Source organism: Cygnus atratus, chromosome 8 (genome assembly GCF_013377495.2).
Source record: "Cygnus atratus isolate AKBS03 ecotype Queensland, Australia chromosome 8, CAtr_DNAZoo_HiC_assembly, whole genome shotgun sequence".
Lineage (NCBI taxonomy): Eukaryota > Metazoa > Chordata > Aves > Anseriformes > Anatidae > Cygnus > Cygnus atratus.
The window spans coordinates 31373287-31389773 of NC_066369.1; the positions used below are offsets into that span (position 1 = coordinate 31373287).

Sequence of the window (16487 nt, forward strand, 5' to 3'; positions counted from 1 at the left end):
GGCCGCCTGCAGCAAAGCGCCGCTGCCGTCAGGCCGCCCCACGCTGCTGAGGGGAACATGGCCGTTCACGAACCCACGCTTCGTGCTCGTGTGTCCCCTAAGGAAGGCGTGCGCTCAGGGAGCCCCTTGCTGCTGTCCTGTGGCCCCCTAAAAAACCGTTCGTGAGGGGAAGGCCACGGGGGCAGGCAGTGGAATGCGCGCCCTGGGTGCACAAGGCCTCCGTGTGTTCGTCCCCACAGCAGCTGCCACCGGCACTGCTCCGTGTCCCCCTGGGGGAGTTTGATTTTAAAATAAAATTGTGCACACCGTGAACATCACACATCGTGTGGGTGAATATTGTTACAGGAACACGCTGCACGTGGTGGCTGGGCAAGCTGGAGCGCGGACACAGTCCTGCTGTCAAGGGATCGAGTTACCAGAGGGACGTGTTGCTCTTGTGAAGATAGTGTTTGTTTTTGCATTCAAAAGCAGTGAATCTGACACTTCTCACTAGCATTAAATGGCTTTTTAAAGCAGCACTGCGATAAATGTGTCATCGAATGCAACTTCAGTAACACTGGTTTAAGAGATTTGTTGTTAAAACCAATAAAACTTGTTGTTTCACAACCTTGAATATTTACCTTGAGCTTAGAGGTGTAATATTTCCGTCTTCCATTAACAATTATATTCTTCTAATTAGCAGCTACAATTACAAGACAATATCAAGTTGTCAGAAAAACAAGATGGTAAATATTAGCAGTACTAATTAGTCATTACTTCTGTTTATTCTCAGTGGAAATAATAAACATCCTAAAAATCAAAACATACTTAACTGGCACATACTTGACATCTCCTTCTAAAATACTGTTTTCTATATGTCAGAACCTGGTGGTACCTGATTGTATAATTATGTTTATCCTCAGCAAGGATGATATTTCTAATTTTTCTGAGGAAGCCCCTCTTGAAGCACCGGATCTCTCACATAAGAAGCTCATGCTGTTCTTGGGATATTTTAAGTGATCACCGCAAATTAAATCCTCAGAACTCAATATATTTTCCTCAAGCAAGCCTTTTTGCTTTTGGAATGAACCAAATATCACCAAACGATACGCGCACATAATTAAAAACCAGGGCAGAAGTTTTCTGGGAAAAGCTGGAACCCATTTCAGCATCCTGCTCCGTCACAGGCACTGAGTCTGCATTGCATCACATACATTTTATTAATAAAATACAAGCATTCTCACTCAGAGCCTTGAAGTGCTGCTTGCTAGATGGCATGGACGGCTTCATGGTTGTAAGATGGCATTCGATTACACAAATGGATTTCTCAGTCACCTGCCTGTAGGATTTTTCACTCGAATGGAAGTCACAGCATCTATGTTTTGTTGGTTTTGCAAGGACTGTGCATATTTCACCTCCGCTTGTTATACTGGTTCCATACGAAGAGCTCTGCACTCTAGTGTCTTCTAAGCACCCAATGAAATCCCGCCATAGACAAAGCAAGCCGAGATATATTCAGTATTCCTAAATTTCCCAAGTGAAGTTATGGCCTAATGGGTTTGGAGTCACACCTTGAATTAAGCACACACAAAACAGATTCAAAATATTTTAATATAAACTGAGAAATAAACCGGCTATCATGTGTATATGATCACCAACAACCAGATGTATTTATTCCACACAGCAAGAAAACAAAGTTGAAGGGTGCACGGTAGGAAGCCGCGTGCTTTGTCACACGCTGTCCGCTCGCATGTGGGCATTTGCAATAAAGAGGCCAAATTACTAGCCACACGGGGCCCAGTTTTCAGGCACTTCGTATTTGAAAATTCATTGATCGCCACATTCGCGCTGATAACTTCTGCCTCACTGGACAGGCACACCCGGCGTAGCGCTGCAGAAATCCCAACCCAGACGTTTACGTGGCAGCTCTCTCCTCCGGCCTTTCCTGGTCAGGACTGCACTTTACAGTTGTGCATCACCCCCCGGACAAACACAGCAGCTGGGGAGGCCTCTGGCCCACGTTCTTGCCGCTGTCTCTCTGAGGAACTCGGAGCTGAAATGCCACCGAGGGGTCAGGCAGGGCTCCGGCGCCTGGCCAGGCGGGCGGGCTGTGGTCTGTGGGGAAAACAGACAGGAAACGCGACGGGGTGTGAAGGGCGGCTGGCTGCGTCCCTCGAAAACAAAAAAAAAATGAAGAAAATATTGGGTCTAACGAGTGACTGTGAGCTGCAGAACCGACAGGCCTGGCTGCCTACACCTGGGGCGCTCTGGGTGGGCTCCCGAGGGCTCGCTGGTATCTCGCAGAGTCCAGAGCGTTGCCCTTCTGCGGGGGCATCGGCTGCGCCCAGCTGCCAGTTCCACAAGGCTCACAGGAAGATAAGGCCTCCCGAATCGCTGGTGCCCTGTCAAATCTGCTGGGCAGCGAGCTCAGAGGAGACGGGGAGGGTGGCTGAGGCTGACGGTTTGGACATGCCTTGCTTCCTTAGGAAGCTTGACCAACACGTGTTTTCTACTGGGGAGACACCAGCGGGCAGAGCCAGGGGAAAGGCACTCGGTGAAGAAGGTGGTTTTCTGCCTGCCATTTTTTGGGCCGTGGTGCTGCAGATAAGCGGGGCTGGCTTCCAGCGCAGGGCGAAGGGGCAGCACCCAGAGCACCGCACCGGGCAGCTCAGGACAGCCAGCAGCAACCACGGCCAAGCCCCCCCCACCAACGCTTCTTGGAGAATCGGCCCCAGCTCCTCTGCACGCCGCAGGCTGTCAGCCACAGGCGCAGTTTGCTCACACAGCTGCCTGCTGTACGGGGACAGGCACATCCCTCCATGCTCCTGCACACAGCTGGGCGCCGGAGGCTCCTGCCTAGCAGAGCTGCTGGTGGATCGCAGCTCCCCACGTCCTGGCCCCGGGGTGCTCAGGACAGGGCTGACGCTGTGGCCAGCCCAGAGAAGGGCTGGTGACAAGGTTTGGGGCTTTGTGACTCTGTCGACGTCTGCTGCATGGCAAAATTTTCATCTGGAGAAACATTTGTGCACGCTCAGTGATGCCCAACTGCAATCGGTCCTGAAAACCTGAACGGCAGACAGCCATAGCCTGGGAATTAAATAGCCAAGGACTATTAACACAGCACTTCTGCTTCTAATCAGGGATGTAACTTTTATGTTACGGCTTCCAAATCGCCGAAACCCTGCACGGCAGTCTCAGGACAGTCATTTCGTTAGCGCTGTTTGCTGATGCGGTCGTTAGAGGGTAATTGAAACATGCACAGACGACTTCCAGGAGCTGGCATCAATGACAGGATGGAAGTGCTGGGCTTCGGGGGAGCAGAGCCTGATCTTACCCGTTATTGTTCAGGGCCGGCGCAGAACCAGCGCTCCCACCAGCCGCAGAAGCGGGCTGCGGGTGCTATTTATGGCCGGGCCAGGCAGCCGCGCCGCTTGCCCGAAGCTGGCCTATAGATAACCCACCTAGGGAGCCCCTCGGCGCTCCTGACCAAAAGAGGCTCGGCGTGCTTTGTGACACGCTACACTCTTAGGCTATTTTCAAGCTTTGCCAGCAGCTGTCGGCTGTCTGCTTATTAAGCAAGAAGAGGAAACGCAGCAAGTTCAGGGCAGGGGGAGAAGAACCCGTTTGGGTCTTTGTTCCATCTCTGAGATGCATTTTTCCTATTTTTTGGCTGAAGGACATTTACAAAGCCGTGTTGCTGGTTTTCTCCAGATGCGTGCGTCACTCCCCGCCATCACACACAGCACGCCGACCAGGAGGAGGTTGCTCGGGCTCTCTTTGAGGTGGATCACTTCCCAGGCCATACGAAATGCTCCGGTTTCTTATACAGAAAATATTAGATTTGCTTCTGAATAAAGTCAAGTACAGCCAGGACTTGAGAACAGTAAGAAAAACTTAACATACCACGTTATCATGGTACCACAAAGTACCTTCAGCAACTTTCTGTTCAGTTTTTCTGCAGTTGTTTTCACTGGATTTTCGACTTGCTGCAGGAAGACACCAAGCGCTCAAAACGCGGTGCTCTACAGCATTGCACAACTTGAGCAGGGACAGCTCGGGGGGAAAAGTGTGACAGATGACCTACTTGTGGCAGTTCTTGTGGGTGAAGAATATGGGTGCTGGCGAGTATGAAATAGCAGACGGTGGAAGAAAAACAAGCAGCCTACCTACACTTAATTTTTTGCAATTAAAAGCACACTGCATTAACTAAGAGGCACCTGGTGCTTGCCGCTGCTTGCTCATCGCAGTGAATACAGCAGGTAGCAGGAACACAGAGCCCTTTTTACTGAGCCGTGTGCATTGGTGCATTCCTGGCACAGGGGTTCCGAATGGGAAAAAGTCCCAGAATTAAACAGCGCCGAGCAGAAGGACAACGGGAATGACCGGGAGAGGTCCGGCAGAGCTCAGAAAAGCCGCACCGCACGAGCTGCACCGCCGCATTGTCCTCCCGGATATTCCGCTCATCTCAGCGCGGCACTGGGCTTTTTTGAGAGCAGAAAAACCAGCAGTGTCGTTATGACGAGGGCTGTAAACACGGGAATAACAACACCAAGTACGTGCACGGAGAAGTAAAAAAGGCCCGTCCTGCTGCGTGCATCAAAGTGTGCACCAGACAAGTGAGCAAACCATGCAGCCGCAGAACTTGGCCTGTAAATTCAGCCAGGCTAATTGAGCCCTGCCTCTTCTTTCTTCCCTCGAATCCCAAACAACCTGCAAAGCGGGAGTTCCTCCTTAACAGCAGTCAAGGTAAAAGGTATTTTTAGCTCAGAAAACGAGCACTGGAACAGTAAGGAGCAGAAGGTCAGGGAGCCCGAGCGCTGCTTTTATCAGCCCCCGTTGTGGCGCTCGTTCCTGCCAGCCCTGCTCTGCGCACCCCTCGGCACTGCTCCGCTGCCCTCCCACGCTCAGAAGATGGAAAAGGGGAGAAAAAAACATTTCCCCTTCCTCCGAGATCTGCAGAGAAAGGGGGGGGGGGGGGGGGGAGCAGGTTGGCAAGGGCTCTGCAGCACCCGTCGGGAATTAAAAACCCGCGACCGTGGGGCGAGCGGTGCCGTGGGAGCCCAGCCCGAGCACGCAGCAGGCGCAGCACCCGTGGCGGCTCTTCCCACGGGTGTCGCTGGGGAAAAGAGCAGGGAACACAACGGTGCCGCAGCGAAAGGGCCAGCAGCAGTGCCACGAAGCCCGGGACAAGCCAAAGCAAATCCCGTGGGCCGGCGGGTCGCTGCCCGGGCAGGGAGCTGCTCTTCCCTGCCGGCTGAACCGGCCTCCGCGGCCACGGGCAGTTTCCCATCGCGGCTGCTGCTGCCACGGCCGCTTTTCTGCGGGGCTGGCTGGAAAAAAGCAAGCACACTCGTTTTCTTTTTTGTTTTTTGTTTTTTGTTTTTTTTTTTCTTTTGGTCCGCATTATTATTTTTAAGCTGGATCAGCTCTCTGGCTGCGTGCAGGGAGCAGCCCAAATACAAGGGGGGGAAAAGGGAACGGTGCTGCCCGGGTTTGGGGGCAGGACTGGCCGCTGCTTCCCTGCAGCACGTGCTCGGTGCTCTGCTGCTGCGCCATGCCGGTGGCCTTCCCCTGGAGCATGAACCAGAGCAGCCTGCAGCCCATGGGCTTTTGGGGAAAGCCATCGGCACGGCCCCCAGCGCCTGCCGGGCCATGCAGGGCGGCACGTTGAGCAGCGCCGCTTCCAGCCCCACCGGCAGCCCAGCCCGTCCCCGCGCCACAAACCAGCCCGTCCTCTCTGCGTGCTGGCCCTGGAGCCCGCGGCTTCATGCGGCGTCCCACTCCCCGTCCCCAGCCTGCCTGCGGCCACCGAGCCTCGCAGCCGCTGGGCTCCGGCCTCGCTGCCTCTCCGTGGAGCCCTCTCCGTGGCGCAAAGAGAAAGGGCCTGGCGGTTTCGCCGTGCCACCATCTCATCCGGCTCAATCCTGGTTACACTTGGGAGCGCGGCACACCCCGGCCCCCGAGAAATCGCCTCCTTAACGTGATAGAAAAAGTGCTGTCAGCCCAGCCCCGCAGCTCGCCCTCCCACCGCCCGGATTTAACCTAAAAAGCAGTGCAGAATGACTGCGGGACCTTTGTCCCAGCCCAAACGCCCTCCAGAGCAGCCCCCGGCACTGCCTGCACGCGCTGCTCCCTGCGGGGATGAGGACGGTGCACGGGCACGATCCGCAGCCCCCCGCGTCCCCCCCCATGCCACCCCCAGGCCCTTATTTGCTCTGCTCTCTTTGATTAAATCAAGCACCGCACACGGCATCGGGAGGCCAAGGAAAACCCTCTGCCACCCTGCGCGGCGCTCCTGGGAGGAAGGCGTTGCTCTTTGTGCGTTTCTGGGCGTTTTCCCAAATTTTGCCACTGGCAGACCCGAGTTTCGAGGCCGCCCTCCCAGCCGGAGGAGGAGCAAGGGGAGGACGTGCAGCGCTTTCGGGCTGCAGGTGGCTGGGGAACGGGGAACAGCCCGAGCCCTCGGTGGCCGTGGTGGTTCGGAGGCGCCCACGGTCCGTGCGTGAAGGCACCGAGAGGCGAGGAGGGGAGCTTCTAAACGTGGTGTGGATTTCCCCGGCCGCAGCACGCGCCGGGCAGGCAGGGGTGCCCAGGAGCGTCCCGGCTCAGGAGGCATTACCTCCTCCTCCAGCCCCATGTCAGGCCGGGGCGGTGAGCCTGAGCCATTAACGCTGATGCTGTCACGCGCTAATTAGGCTCGCGCTCCCAGGAGGCGAGCAGGGCGCACGCAGCGCGTTTCGGGGCGATGCCAGCGAGCTGCAGCCGGGACACCGGCCCCGGCGAACGTGCCGCTGCTGGGCGCGCTCGGCCCGCACGTGCTCCGGCACGCATGCTGCGGCGGCAGGCTCGCCCCGGCGGGGAAATTCGGGGAGAACAAGATCAAACAGCCTGAAAACAGGTCACGGCATTGCCTCTGCTGCAGATGGGCAAGACAACTACTCATTAGGGTGATTACAGGCAGGGGAACTACCCCGGCTCTCTGCTAATGAGCAGCATGGGCTGCCTGACCGGTGCAGCCCAAACAAAGCCCGGGGCTGTTGTCGCATGTTCAGCTCCGGTGGCAGCTCCCAAGGCTTCCTCCCTGCTCCTGCTCCTCCCTGTCCCCATCCCCTGCCCTGCACCACAGGCGCGGCTCCCCTGGCCGCAGCGCCCGCGCAGAGGGCCCCGTCCCACGGGCAGGGAGCTTACGGGGGCTGAAGCATGCGGGAGGTGTCCCGTGGGGTCGGTCGCTGCCCGCTTTGGGACGCGCTGCCCGGGGACACGCGCTGGTGGCACCGCCTGGCCTGGGCTCAGGCATGCTCCGGGGAGGTCCTGAGCATCCTCAGCTCCTGCCCGACTTCGGCTGGCATCCCGCCACCCTCCCGCTCACCACCAGACCCTGTGTGCACACGAGACGAGCGAGAGAGACGCTCTGCCCAGCCCAGGACCTGCAGCGAGACCTCCGACACCTCCCCGCGCCGTGGCTTCCACCCGCCGTGCTTGCTTCCCTTCTTTGCCCTGCCCCAGCACCCTCGTCCCGTGGGGGGGCAGCGCTGCTGGGACGGATAAAGCGGCACAGGGGCTGCCGGCTGCGATAAGCGCGGTGCCCGAGGCCGAGGTCCTGGTTCACAGCGCGGGGCGTCGCGCTGCGGTAACGGGGCGCGTGTCCCGGCCAGCCCCCGTGGCTGCAGGGGGCGCGGGGGGAACACGCCTCGGCGCAGCCTGACCACAAACGTCTCCAGAGACAGATTTCGAGGCCCGGAAGAAGGATGGGAGGATTCAGGCGGATGGGGTTGGGAGCGTCCCCGTCCCCGATGCACGGCTGGGACACCGGAGTGCCCAGCGCTGCGCCCGCTTGGCAACCCGGGCACCTCTCTGCCAGCCCGCACGCGTGTGAAAACGGAGAGGGGGGAGAAAAAAAAAAAAAAAAAAAAAAAAAAGAGCATTTGCGTTCACCGTGGGCGTGCTGCACACCCAAATCACCGCCTGTGAATTGCTTCGAGTGCCGCTGATGAAAGAGGCGCAGAACAAAGTGCTATTAACAGCTTGGCTGCAGCAGGCGGCTACGTGGGGAGCGGCACCCGCGCCGGGCCAGCCGCCGTGCCGCGGGGAACGGCCGCATCCTGCCCACCCCTCGGCACCCACCCTGCCCAGCTCCTCCAGCCCCGCGGCACCTTTCCTAAAGGGATCTCCTCTCACTGGGCCTCAGCCGGCCCTCGTGCGGTGCTTAAAGCCAGGGCCGTTCGGTGCCAGCGTCACCCCCGGCTCCTGAGCAGCCCTGCGGAGCATCCCCCCACCCCCGGGCTGCCTTCCTGCCGCTGCTCCTGTGCAGATGCAAAACCAACACCTGCGTGGTGTGCCAGGTCAGGCGTTGTATATTTAGGGGTATTGTTCCATACCCATGTTCTTCGCAGCATCCTGTTGTGTATACCATATATAATTATCGTGTGTATGCTCTGTGTGTATACCACTTATACATGGCTATAAACATACCGAATACATCTATATAAGTACATACCGTTCAATAATAGCTCCCCTGGTGTACGAGCACCCTGTGCCCAGCCGGGAGATGGGAAAGGCCAGACCCCCAAACGGGATTCCCATGGAAAAGAGGAGCCCACGGCCCGGCTCTGGGGTGCCAGCACTGCCGGGCCACGCGGGGGGCTCGTCGCAGCCGCTCCTCCCCGCGCCCGACCCCGCTGCCTGGGCGATGGGCGGCAGCCCCCAGAAAGGGCCCAGAAGAAGTGGGAAATTGTTCAAAGCGCCCGTTTGCCCCGCTGCGAGGGCGGGCAGAGCTGCGCGGCCCAAGCGGTGCCGGCAGCAGGAGCGTTGGCTCTCCCTGCGCGTGCCGCTGCAGCCGGGCAGAGGGCATCGGGGAGAGCCGCCTGCCTGCCGCCCGGAGCCTGCTGGCGAGCAGAGAAAGAGGCAAAAATCCTCCGGTTAATTAGCTGCTGGAAGGTGCTGGCAGCTCCCACGGGACGGGAAAATAAAACCAGCGGGGCCGGCCGCTGCGGGCTCGGCGTGCGAGCACCCCGAGCGGGACGGCCGGGGAGGGATCGGGTTGGCGAGGCTGCTCGGGGACAGGGGGGAGCCTCCAGCACCCCGCACCTGGAGCAGCAGCGCTGCCTTTCTTCATACGAGCACTTTATTTAAAAAAAATAAATAATAACAGTGATAGTAGTAGTAGTAGTAATAATAATAATAATAATAACAACCATCTTACGGCGCTCATTAGGACCTTGTGCGCACTGAGCAGGGGGTCAGACCCCGGCAGCCTTGATGCTGCTGAGAAAGGCAGGGGGAAGGGGGCCGGGGGCTGACCCCAAGCCCTGCTCCCGGCGCCCCCCCCCCCGGCCCAGGGGCAGGGTCCGGCCGCCAGGGGGGGCCCACGGGCGGCGGGGGCCCGGGGCCGGGCGGCGCTGGGGGAGCCAGGGGGTCCCCAGGGACCGGCAGGGGATGGGGGTCCGGGGGGGGGGGGGGCGCTGCGGAGCCGCCCGGGGGGGGCCCCGCTGGGCCGGGGGGGGGCGGAGGGACCCCGAGGTGCTTCGTGCGCCGAGCATCCTGCTGCGCTGCGGGGGTGCTGAGCTCCTGCCTGCAGGGATGCTGCGGGAGGAGGGATGCTGAGGGCCTCCTGCCTGCCGGGAGTAAATCGGGAATTCATCAGGAGCCAGGTGTGGGGCACTCCTGGGGGCCCCCCTCGCGCTCCCCATTCCCTGGGGATTTGCTCTGCAAGTGCAGGGCCTGGCACAGCCGTCACCGACCCCGGGGCTGCAGGTGAGGAACCAGGCCCTCAAACACAGCCCAGGGGCGAAGCCCCCTCCCCGCTCGGGACTTTGCCTTCTCCATACCCAGGACTTCGCCCTCTCCGTGATCAGGACTTTGCGTCCTCCATGCTCGGGACTTTGCCCTCTCCATACCCAGGACTTCGCCTTCTCCACGCTCAGGACTTTGTCCCCCCCCCAGCGCACGCTCCCTGGCCCCCAGCACACCAGTGCTGTTCAGAAACCCAGCTTCGCTCTGCCTCGGCTTGCTGGGGCGAGCTCCCCAAATCCCTGCGCCCACCCCCTGGACAAGTGCCGGTGGCGTGGGTCAGGGCAGAGCCGGGCGTCCCGTGCAGAGGGGACCTGGCAAAGCCCTCCCAGCACCCCACAACCCGGCCAGCGCCCACGCAGCACACTCCGGTTGCCGGGTTTGCCGCATCAGCCGTTTCATCGCCTCCCCGGCGTGCTGCCAGCGGGGCCGGGAGCTGCTAACCCCGCGGGGCAGGACCCGTCCCGTGCCCCGTCCCGCGCCCCCCGGCCCTGCCCGGCTCTGCTCGGGGGGCCGCGGCGCTGGAAGCGGTGCCGCAGGGCAAACAAAGCGGCGCGGGGCCGGCGGGGCAGCCGGGGAATGTGCAAGCTGGTGTTTGCTTTGCAGAAGCGCTTGCCGCCCCTGCGGCCCGCCAGGTTGACGGAGGGGAGCTGCAGCGCTAAGGCAGGGCGCGCGGCCCCGCGGAGCGAGCTCTGCTGGGGCTTTCTGGTGCTCAGCGTGTGGGCAGCACGGTTCCGTGACGGCGGCCAAAACCCCAAGCCCAGGGCCCTCACGAAGCAGGGCTGGGGGAAACGGGAGCTCAGCGGGGCGGGTGAGAGGTGCTGGGGGGCACGGCCCCGTGCAGGACGGCGGCAAGGCAGGGGCCGCGGAGCGGACGGGGACATTGCTGCAAAACGGGGACAGGAGAGCGCGGGGCCAGCAAGGAGCCAGGTGGAGAGGGAGCTGCAGGGGCAGGGGGCAGCCTGGGGCAGGGGATGTTCGGTGTGGACGTGGTCAGCTCAGGGCCAACGCAAACCCGTCGGGTGGCATCCCAGCCTGGGGCTGGGGCAGAGGGCAGGCCGGGCAGAGGGATGCTTCTGCGGATATTTTGGAGATGTGGGTGAGTAATGAGGAATCACTTCCCTTGCTGTGAGCAAACTAGCCTGATTTTCTTGTCCTTGCCCGGCGTTCAGGATTATTTACCTGCCAGCCTCGTCCTTCCCTGCAGGCCTGGTGCCGAGCGGCTGCGTGCGGGTGCGCATCCCACCACGGCTGCTCTTCCCCAGCAGAGCCGCAGTCTCGGGCTGGACGGTGCCAGCCAGGACACAGCAGGAGCAGGGGCAACCCGTGAGCCCCTCTCCCTGCCGTTTGTGCAGCTCACTGCTAGCCGGAGCAGCTCGGGGACGGTGCGGAGCAGCTCGGGGGGCCAGCTGCCGGCGCTGCTCCCACCGCTCCCGTTCGTTTGGTGAGGCCGGGCCACGGGCAGCATCTCACCGACACTGTTCGATCTTTGGTCTCGTTCCCGAAAACTTAAACAACTCGAGGCTTTGACAGGCAGGACACCTGTCCCGTGCTGGTACAGCACCTCCTCCTGCAGCACGGTGCGTGCAGCGCCCGTCAGGCGCGGGCGCAGGACCCCGAGCGGGCCTCTTGCCAATCGCCCTGCACCACCAGAGCTACCCAGGGCCAGCGGGCGGCGGGGAAACACGGCCCGGGGGCGCGGGGCTGGGGCCTCTCCTGCTGCCGGGGAGCCACCCGCGGACCGGCGCTGCACGGCCCCGGCACTGCACGGCCCAGCACCTGCCCCAGCAGGGGTGAGGCAGGGACCTGCCTGCCTCCAGCCGGGAGAACTGGAAAAGGAAACAGTCCCCGGGCACTGCCGGCGGTCAGGGAGCTGCTGATACCCGGCGAGAGATCAAACCGGCCCCAGCTGCTTTTCGGTTCCCTCCCAGACAGATTGAGCTGCGCCGGAGCCGCACCGACAGCCCGTCTGCGGGTATAATCTGATCTGCGGCGAGCTCTGGGGCTCCGGTTGCTATTAGAGATAGGGCAAATGAAGCGGACTTAATTCGGAGGCCACCAAACAAAGCTCCCACCTGTTGCGCCGGGGCCTTGCCATCTGCCGCCCCCACCTGAGCGCTTCTCCCGCACGCCCCAGGGGTCGGGCACCGCCGCGGGATGTGGGGCACCGGGAGTCACCCAGGGCTGACCTTCGGGCACCCTCCTGGCAATCCCCAAAGGGCTTTGGCAGTGTCTGCCCCCAGGGCTCTGCGTTTGGCTGTGCAAAGCCCTCCCAGAGCCAGGCTTTATGCCCTGAAAGGTTGGTGAAGTGGTGGCAGGCAGCGTGCCCAGTGCTCAGCATCACCCGGTGCTGAGCTGAGCGTCCCCCAGTGCTGAGCATCACCCGGTGCTGAGCATCAGCCAGGACTGAGCATCACCCGGTGCTGAGCTGAGCATTGCCCAGAGCTGAGCATTGCCCAGAGCTGAGCATCCCCCAGAGCTGAGCACCACGCGGTGCTGAGCATCATCCAGTGCCGAGCATATCCCACCCACTGAGCGTTCCCCAGAGCTGAGCATCCCCCAGCCAGGTGCCGGGGTCACGAGCCCAGCTCCTCAGCCTCACCCAGGCACTGCTCCGGGAAACGGGCGCCCAGCAGCAGCAGCAGAGCAGGGCTGCGAGCTGCCCCTGCAGCACCCGCTGCCAAGGACCTGGTGGGGGCTCTGCGGGGCTGAGCCGTAAGGGGCAAGCTTTGGGCAGCTGCGGGGAGCGCAGGCCGGGGGGGGGAGGAGGAGGAGGAGGAGGAGGAGGAGGAGGAGGAGGAGGAGGAGGAGGAGGAGGAGGAGGAGGAGGAAGGCTCCCGGGTGCAGGACCCGGTGGGACCGGGCAGCAGTGGGGAGCCCTTGGCGCGCCGCCCCGGGATGGCGCGCCGGAGGCCCCGCCCCCTTTCCCACAAACCACGCCCCCCTCCCCCCTCATCCAATCAGCAGCGGCGGCCCCTCCGGTTCCCGTGGCAGCCGGGCGGCAGCGCGGGGTTCGCCTGGGGGAAGGCGAGAGGCGGCCGGGGGGTGGGGGGGGGTGGGGGAGGCGGGGGCGGGGCGCGGCCTCATTTGCATGAACCAATGGCGCGCGCGCATGCAAATGAGGGCGGCGCGGGTTGGCGGGGCGCGGGCAGGACAACGCCCGCGGGGCGCCTTTGTCCGCAGAGGCGGCGGCGGCGCGCGGCGAGCGGGGACCGGGAGCGGGGCCGGCACCGGGACGGGAGGGGCGGGGGCGGCCGGGAGCGGCCCCGGGGCTGGCGGCGGCGGCGGCGGCGGCGGAGCTCCCGTGCCCTGCTGCCCTGGCCGCACTATGACTCTGGAGGAGCTGCCTGGCGAGCACCGCACGGCCGGCAGGTAGGGACCGGGGGGTGCAAGGGGGGCGGGGGGTGTCCCCCCGGTGCTGGCGGTGCCCCCCCCCCCCGCCCCCGGTGCTAACGGCGTGTGCCCGCCCGCAGGATGGAGCAGGCGGGGGACGCGCTGGAGGAGGTGCTGAGCAAGGCGCTGAGCCAGCGGAGCCTCACCCTGGGCGTCTACGAGGCGGCTAAGCTGCTCAACGTGTGAGTGCTTCTCCCCCCCCCCACCCACGGTGCTCCCGGTGACACCCCCCCCCCCCCCCCCAACCGGTGTTCCCGGTAACCCTCCCGGTGACCCCCCCCCCCCCCCGTGCTCCTGGTGACCCCCCCGGTGACACCAGTAACCCCCTCCGGTGCTCCCAGTAACCCTACCGATGACCCCCCTCCCTCCCGGTAAACCCTCCCGGTGGACCCCCCCCCCCCCCCCGGTGCTCCCGGTAACCCCCCCCCCCCCGGTACCGCTGACCGCGGTGTCCCCGCAGGGACCCGGACAACGTGGTGCTGTGCCTGCTGGCGGCGGACGAGGAAGAAGCCGGCGACGCGGCGCTGCAGATCCACTTCACCCTGATCCAGGCTTTCTGCTGCGAGAACGACATCAACATCCTGCGGGTCAGCAACCCGGCCCGCCTGGCTCAGCTCCTGCTGCCCCACACCGGCGCCGAGCCCCCCACCGACCTCCACTGCGTCCTGGTCACGGTGAGACCGGGGCTGAGACGAAGCCTGGGTCCCGGGGAGGCTCCCGAGGCCGAGCCGTCGGCGTACGCCGACGGCTCGGCCTCGGGAGCCTCCCCGGGACCTTCCCAGGACCTTGGCGGTGCTGTCGCCTGGATTTAGGGTTGCGTTCGCCCTGCTGACCCCATCCCTCTTTTCCCTTCTCCTCTTTCCAGAACCCCCACGCGTCCCAGTGGAAGGACCCGGCGCTGAGTCAGCTCATGTGCTTCTGCCGGGAGCGGCGCTACGCCGACCAGTGGGTGCCGGTCATCAACCTCCCCGAGCGGTGACGGCGCCGCGCCGGGGTCGGCGGGATGCTTTCCGTGCTTTCGCACTTAGCTCAGGAAGGAAAACTCCCCCTGCCCTCGTGCGAGGATGCTGGGGAAGGGGAGGGGGGGGGGGGGGGGGGGCGCGGGGGGAAAAAAAGGCAAAAAAAAAAAAAAAAAAAAAAAATCCCCCCCCCCCCCAAAAAAAAAAAAAATGTCGAGGGGGTGGACTCGTGTTGCGTGGGACGGAGGACGAGCGACGCGGCCGGGAAGCGAAGGGAAGGAGCCTGGGAGCGGCAGCGGGAGGAGCCGGAGCCTGCCCCGGGAGCGAGGACGCCGCCGAACGCCCCTCGAGGTTTCTTTAAAAGTGCGACTTGCAGGTTCTGGTTCAGCTCTCCGAAGAGCTCAAAGGTTAATCGACAGGCTTTACGACCGGTTTTTTTAGCGTATTTTGGGATGTTGAGTCTCGAGTTTTTAATGCTAAGATATATAGTAAGTTATTTTATGATATTGATTTTAAAAAAAAAAAAAAAGTTATTTATACTCCGCGGTCTCATAAGCAGCCCCCCCTGGAGCGGCCGGTCCTGGCCAACCCCACCTTTTAACAGGCGGCTGGTGAGAGCAGCTGCCCTAACGTCATTGTCTGAAAAGTGGATAATGCTTTGTTTCGGGGTGTTTTTTTTTTTTTCTGTTGTTTTTGAAATAAAGTTGACTCTCGGATCCTCCGCGCTGTTCTGTGGCCTTCGCTCGCTCGGCAGCGCCCCGTCCCCGGGGCTCGGCGGGCGGCCGCGGTCCTGTTGCACTGGTCCTGGAATGGCACCTGGGCTCCTGCCTCGCCCCTCCCAAAACCAGCAAACGAAAAAGCAGCCGGCGTGCTGCGGGAAATGTTGGGTATTTTTCTTCAACGCCGCCACTTAAAAGCATAGTTTGAACGCCAGGAAGCGTTTGGGACGCTCTGAAAGCCCTGCGGGGGTTGAGTCTTCTCGAAAATGGGGGAAACGCGGCTTCTTCTCGCAGGAACCCTTCACCCGGTGTGCTCCCGGCGCTGCTGCCCTCAGCCCCAGCGCCTGCGCGGCGCAGCACCCCCCGCCAGCTGCGAGCCCCTTTCTTCCCTGCTGGCTTCGTTCCCCGCGCCTCGCCAGAGCCAGGCGGGGAGGGCAGCAGGCACGCAGGGCCCCCGCGAGCAGCTGCTTTCATTCCTGTTGTCGCACACCACACAAAGCCGAGCTCCGCAGGGCAGAAATCCCCGCTCCTGGCCCCAAAGGAGCCGGACAGCTGACGGCGGCACTCCCGCGGGTGCCGGCAGAGCAGCGCCCACGCTCTGCCCGCGGCCAAGGTGGGAGGCTCCGGGGACACCGGTGACCTAAATAGTGGCTGCTGAGATGCCCTGCTTTCTGCAGCCCCGGCACGGGCTGTCTTGGGGTGCTGGGACACCGACCCTACGTGATTTTCCGCCTGGTCCAGGCGCTGGGAGCAGCCCCTGCACCCTCCGTGCATCCGCGCAGCTTGGGTCCGGCTGGGGCACCGCTGCTGCACCGAACGGGAGCTTTCTGAGCTCATTATTTTTTAGCTTTGCTTTTTCCGGCGCGTGGCCGGCGTCAGCGCTTCTAAAGCGAACGTGCCCCCGGCGCTGATCCCGGGCTGCCCCCTCCGCATGCACGCATTCAGACAGCCCCCTCCTGGCCCGTGTTGCTTGGGAAGCACAAATTTGGGTACCGAGGAAAAAACACTGGACCGCAACTACCTGGCGGTACAAGGCCAGGCCTTCCTTTTAACCCCCCTCTGCCAGGACAAGCAGAGGCTGCTGCTCAGTGCCAGCCCCGTAGCAGGGGGCGGTTCAGGCCCTGCTTTCATAAACCCAGTAACAGCGAGAGAGCTCCTGAAAGAAACCCCCGCCCCTCTCCGTATGTATGTATTTATGTAGACACACACGTAAAACTTATGGCTTTTTGCTTCCGAAGAGCCTCCTTTTCTGGGCTTGGAACAAACACCGGACCTTTCACTCAAAACCAAAACGCGTCAATACAAGAGCGAGGCGTTCAAGTGAAATCCGACCAGCTGGGCACAGCAGAGAAACAAAAGGAAAGACCCCCCCCCCCCCAAAAAAAAAAAAAAAAAAAAACAACAAAAACAGAACCACAGCTTTACCAAGGCTCCGTAAAACATCTGTTTTTTTAAAAAAAATAAAAACAGAGCAGCCGCAGTGGAATCACCCCGCTGGAGCAGGGCGCTCCCGGGGCTGTGACCCCAGGGCTCCGCTGTGCCGACAGCCGCACACAGCCAGGACGCAGCCCAGAGCCCTGCCGGGAGGAGGGCAGTCGCCTTCCTCCCCTTCAGCCCCAGCACTTTGACCCGTACAGCTCCGCACCGA

General features: G+C 62.0%; 1 protein-coding gene and 1 long non-coding RNA gene across 3 annotated transcripts; one reads left to right on the top strand and one right to left on the bottom strand.

The window, feature by feature from the left end:
* Positions 1–1572: 1572 nt before the first annotated feature.
* On the bottom strand, positions 1573–13876 carry LOC118256952 (uncharacterized). Of its 2 annotated transcripts, none has more exons than XR_004781409.1 (3): positions 13815–13876; positions 13599–13720; positions 1573–2094 (listed from the first exon to the last, which is right to left on the bottom strand). It is a non-coding gene; the product is annotated as an uncharacterized LOC118256952 (long non-coding RNA). The 2 variants fall into 2 exon arrangements; XR_004781410.1 differs by having other exon boundaries at positions 13599–13717; positions 13815–13871.
* On the top strand, positions 12963–14210 carry GADD45A (growth arrest and DNA damage inducible alpha). Its single transcript, XM_035564400.2, has 4 exons — positions 12963–13140; positions 13242–13343; positions 13622–13835; positions 14027–14210. Exons 1-4 carry the CDS (start codon positions 13097–13099, stop codon positions 14138–14140), a joined length of 474 nt encoding a protein of 157 aa, XP_035420293.1. The 5' UTR covers positions 12963–13096; the 3' UTR covers positions 14141–14210.
* Positions 14211–16487: the final 2277 nt, after the last annotated feature.

What these genes read in the sequence shown, in the direction of transcription:
- GADD45A (XM_035564400.2), top strand. Translation starts at nt 13,097, where the DNA reads ATGACTCTGGAGGAGCTGCCTGGCGAGCACCGCACGGCCGGCAG. An exon ending in GAGCACCGCACGGCCGGCAG is followed by an intron (nt 13,141 to 13,241) that starts GTAGGGACCGGG and finishes GCCCGCCCGCAG; the next exon opens with GATGGAGCAGGCGGGGGACG. An exon ending in GCGGCTAAGCTGCTCAACGT is followed by an intron (nt 13,344 to 13,621) that starts GTGAGTGCTTCT and finishes GTGTCCCCGCAG; the next exon opens with GGACCCGGACAACGTGGTGC.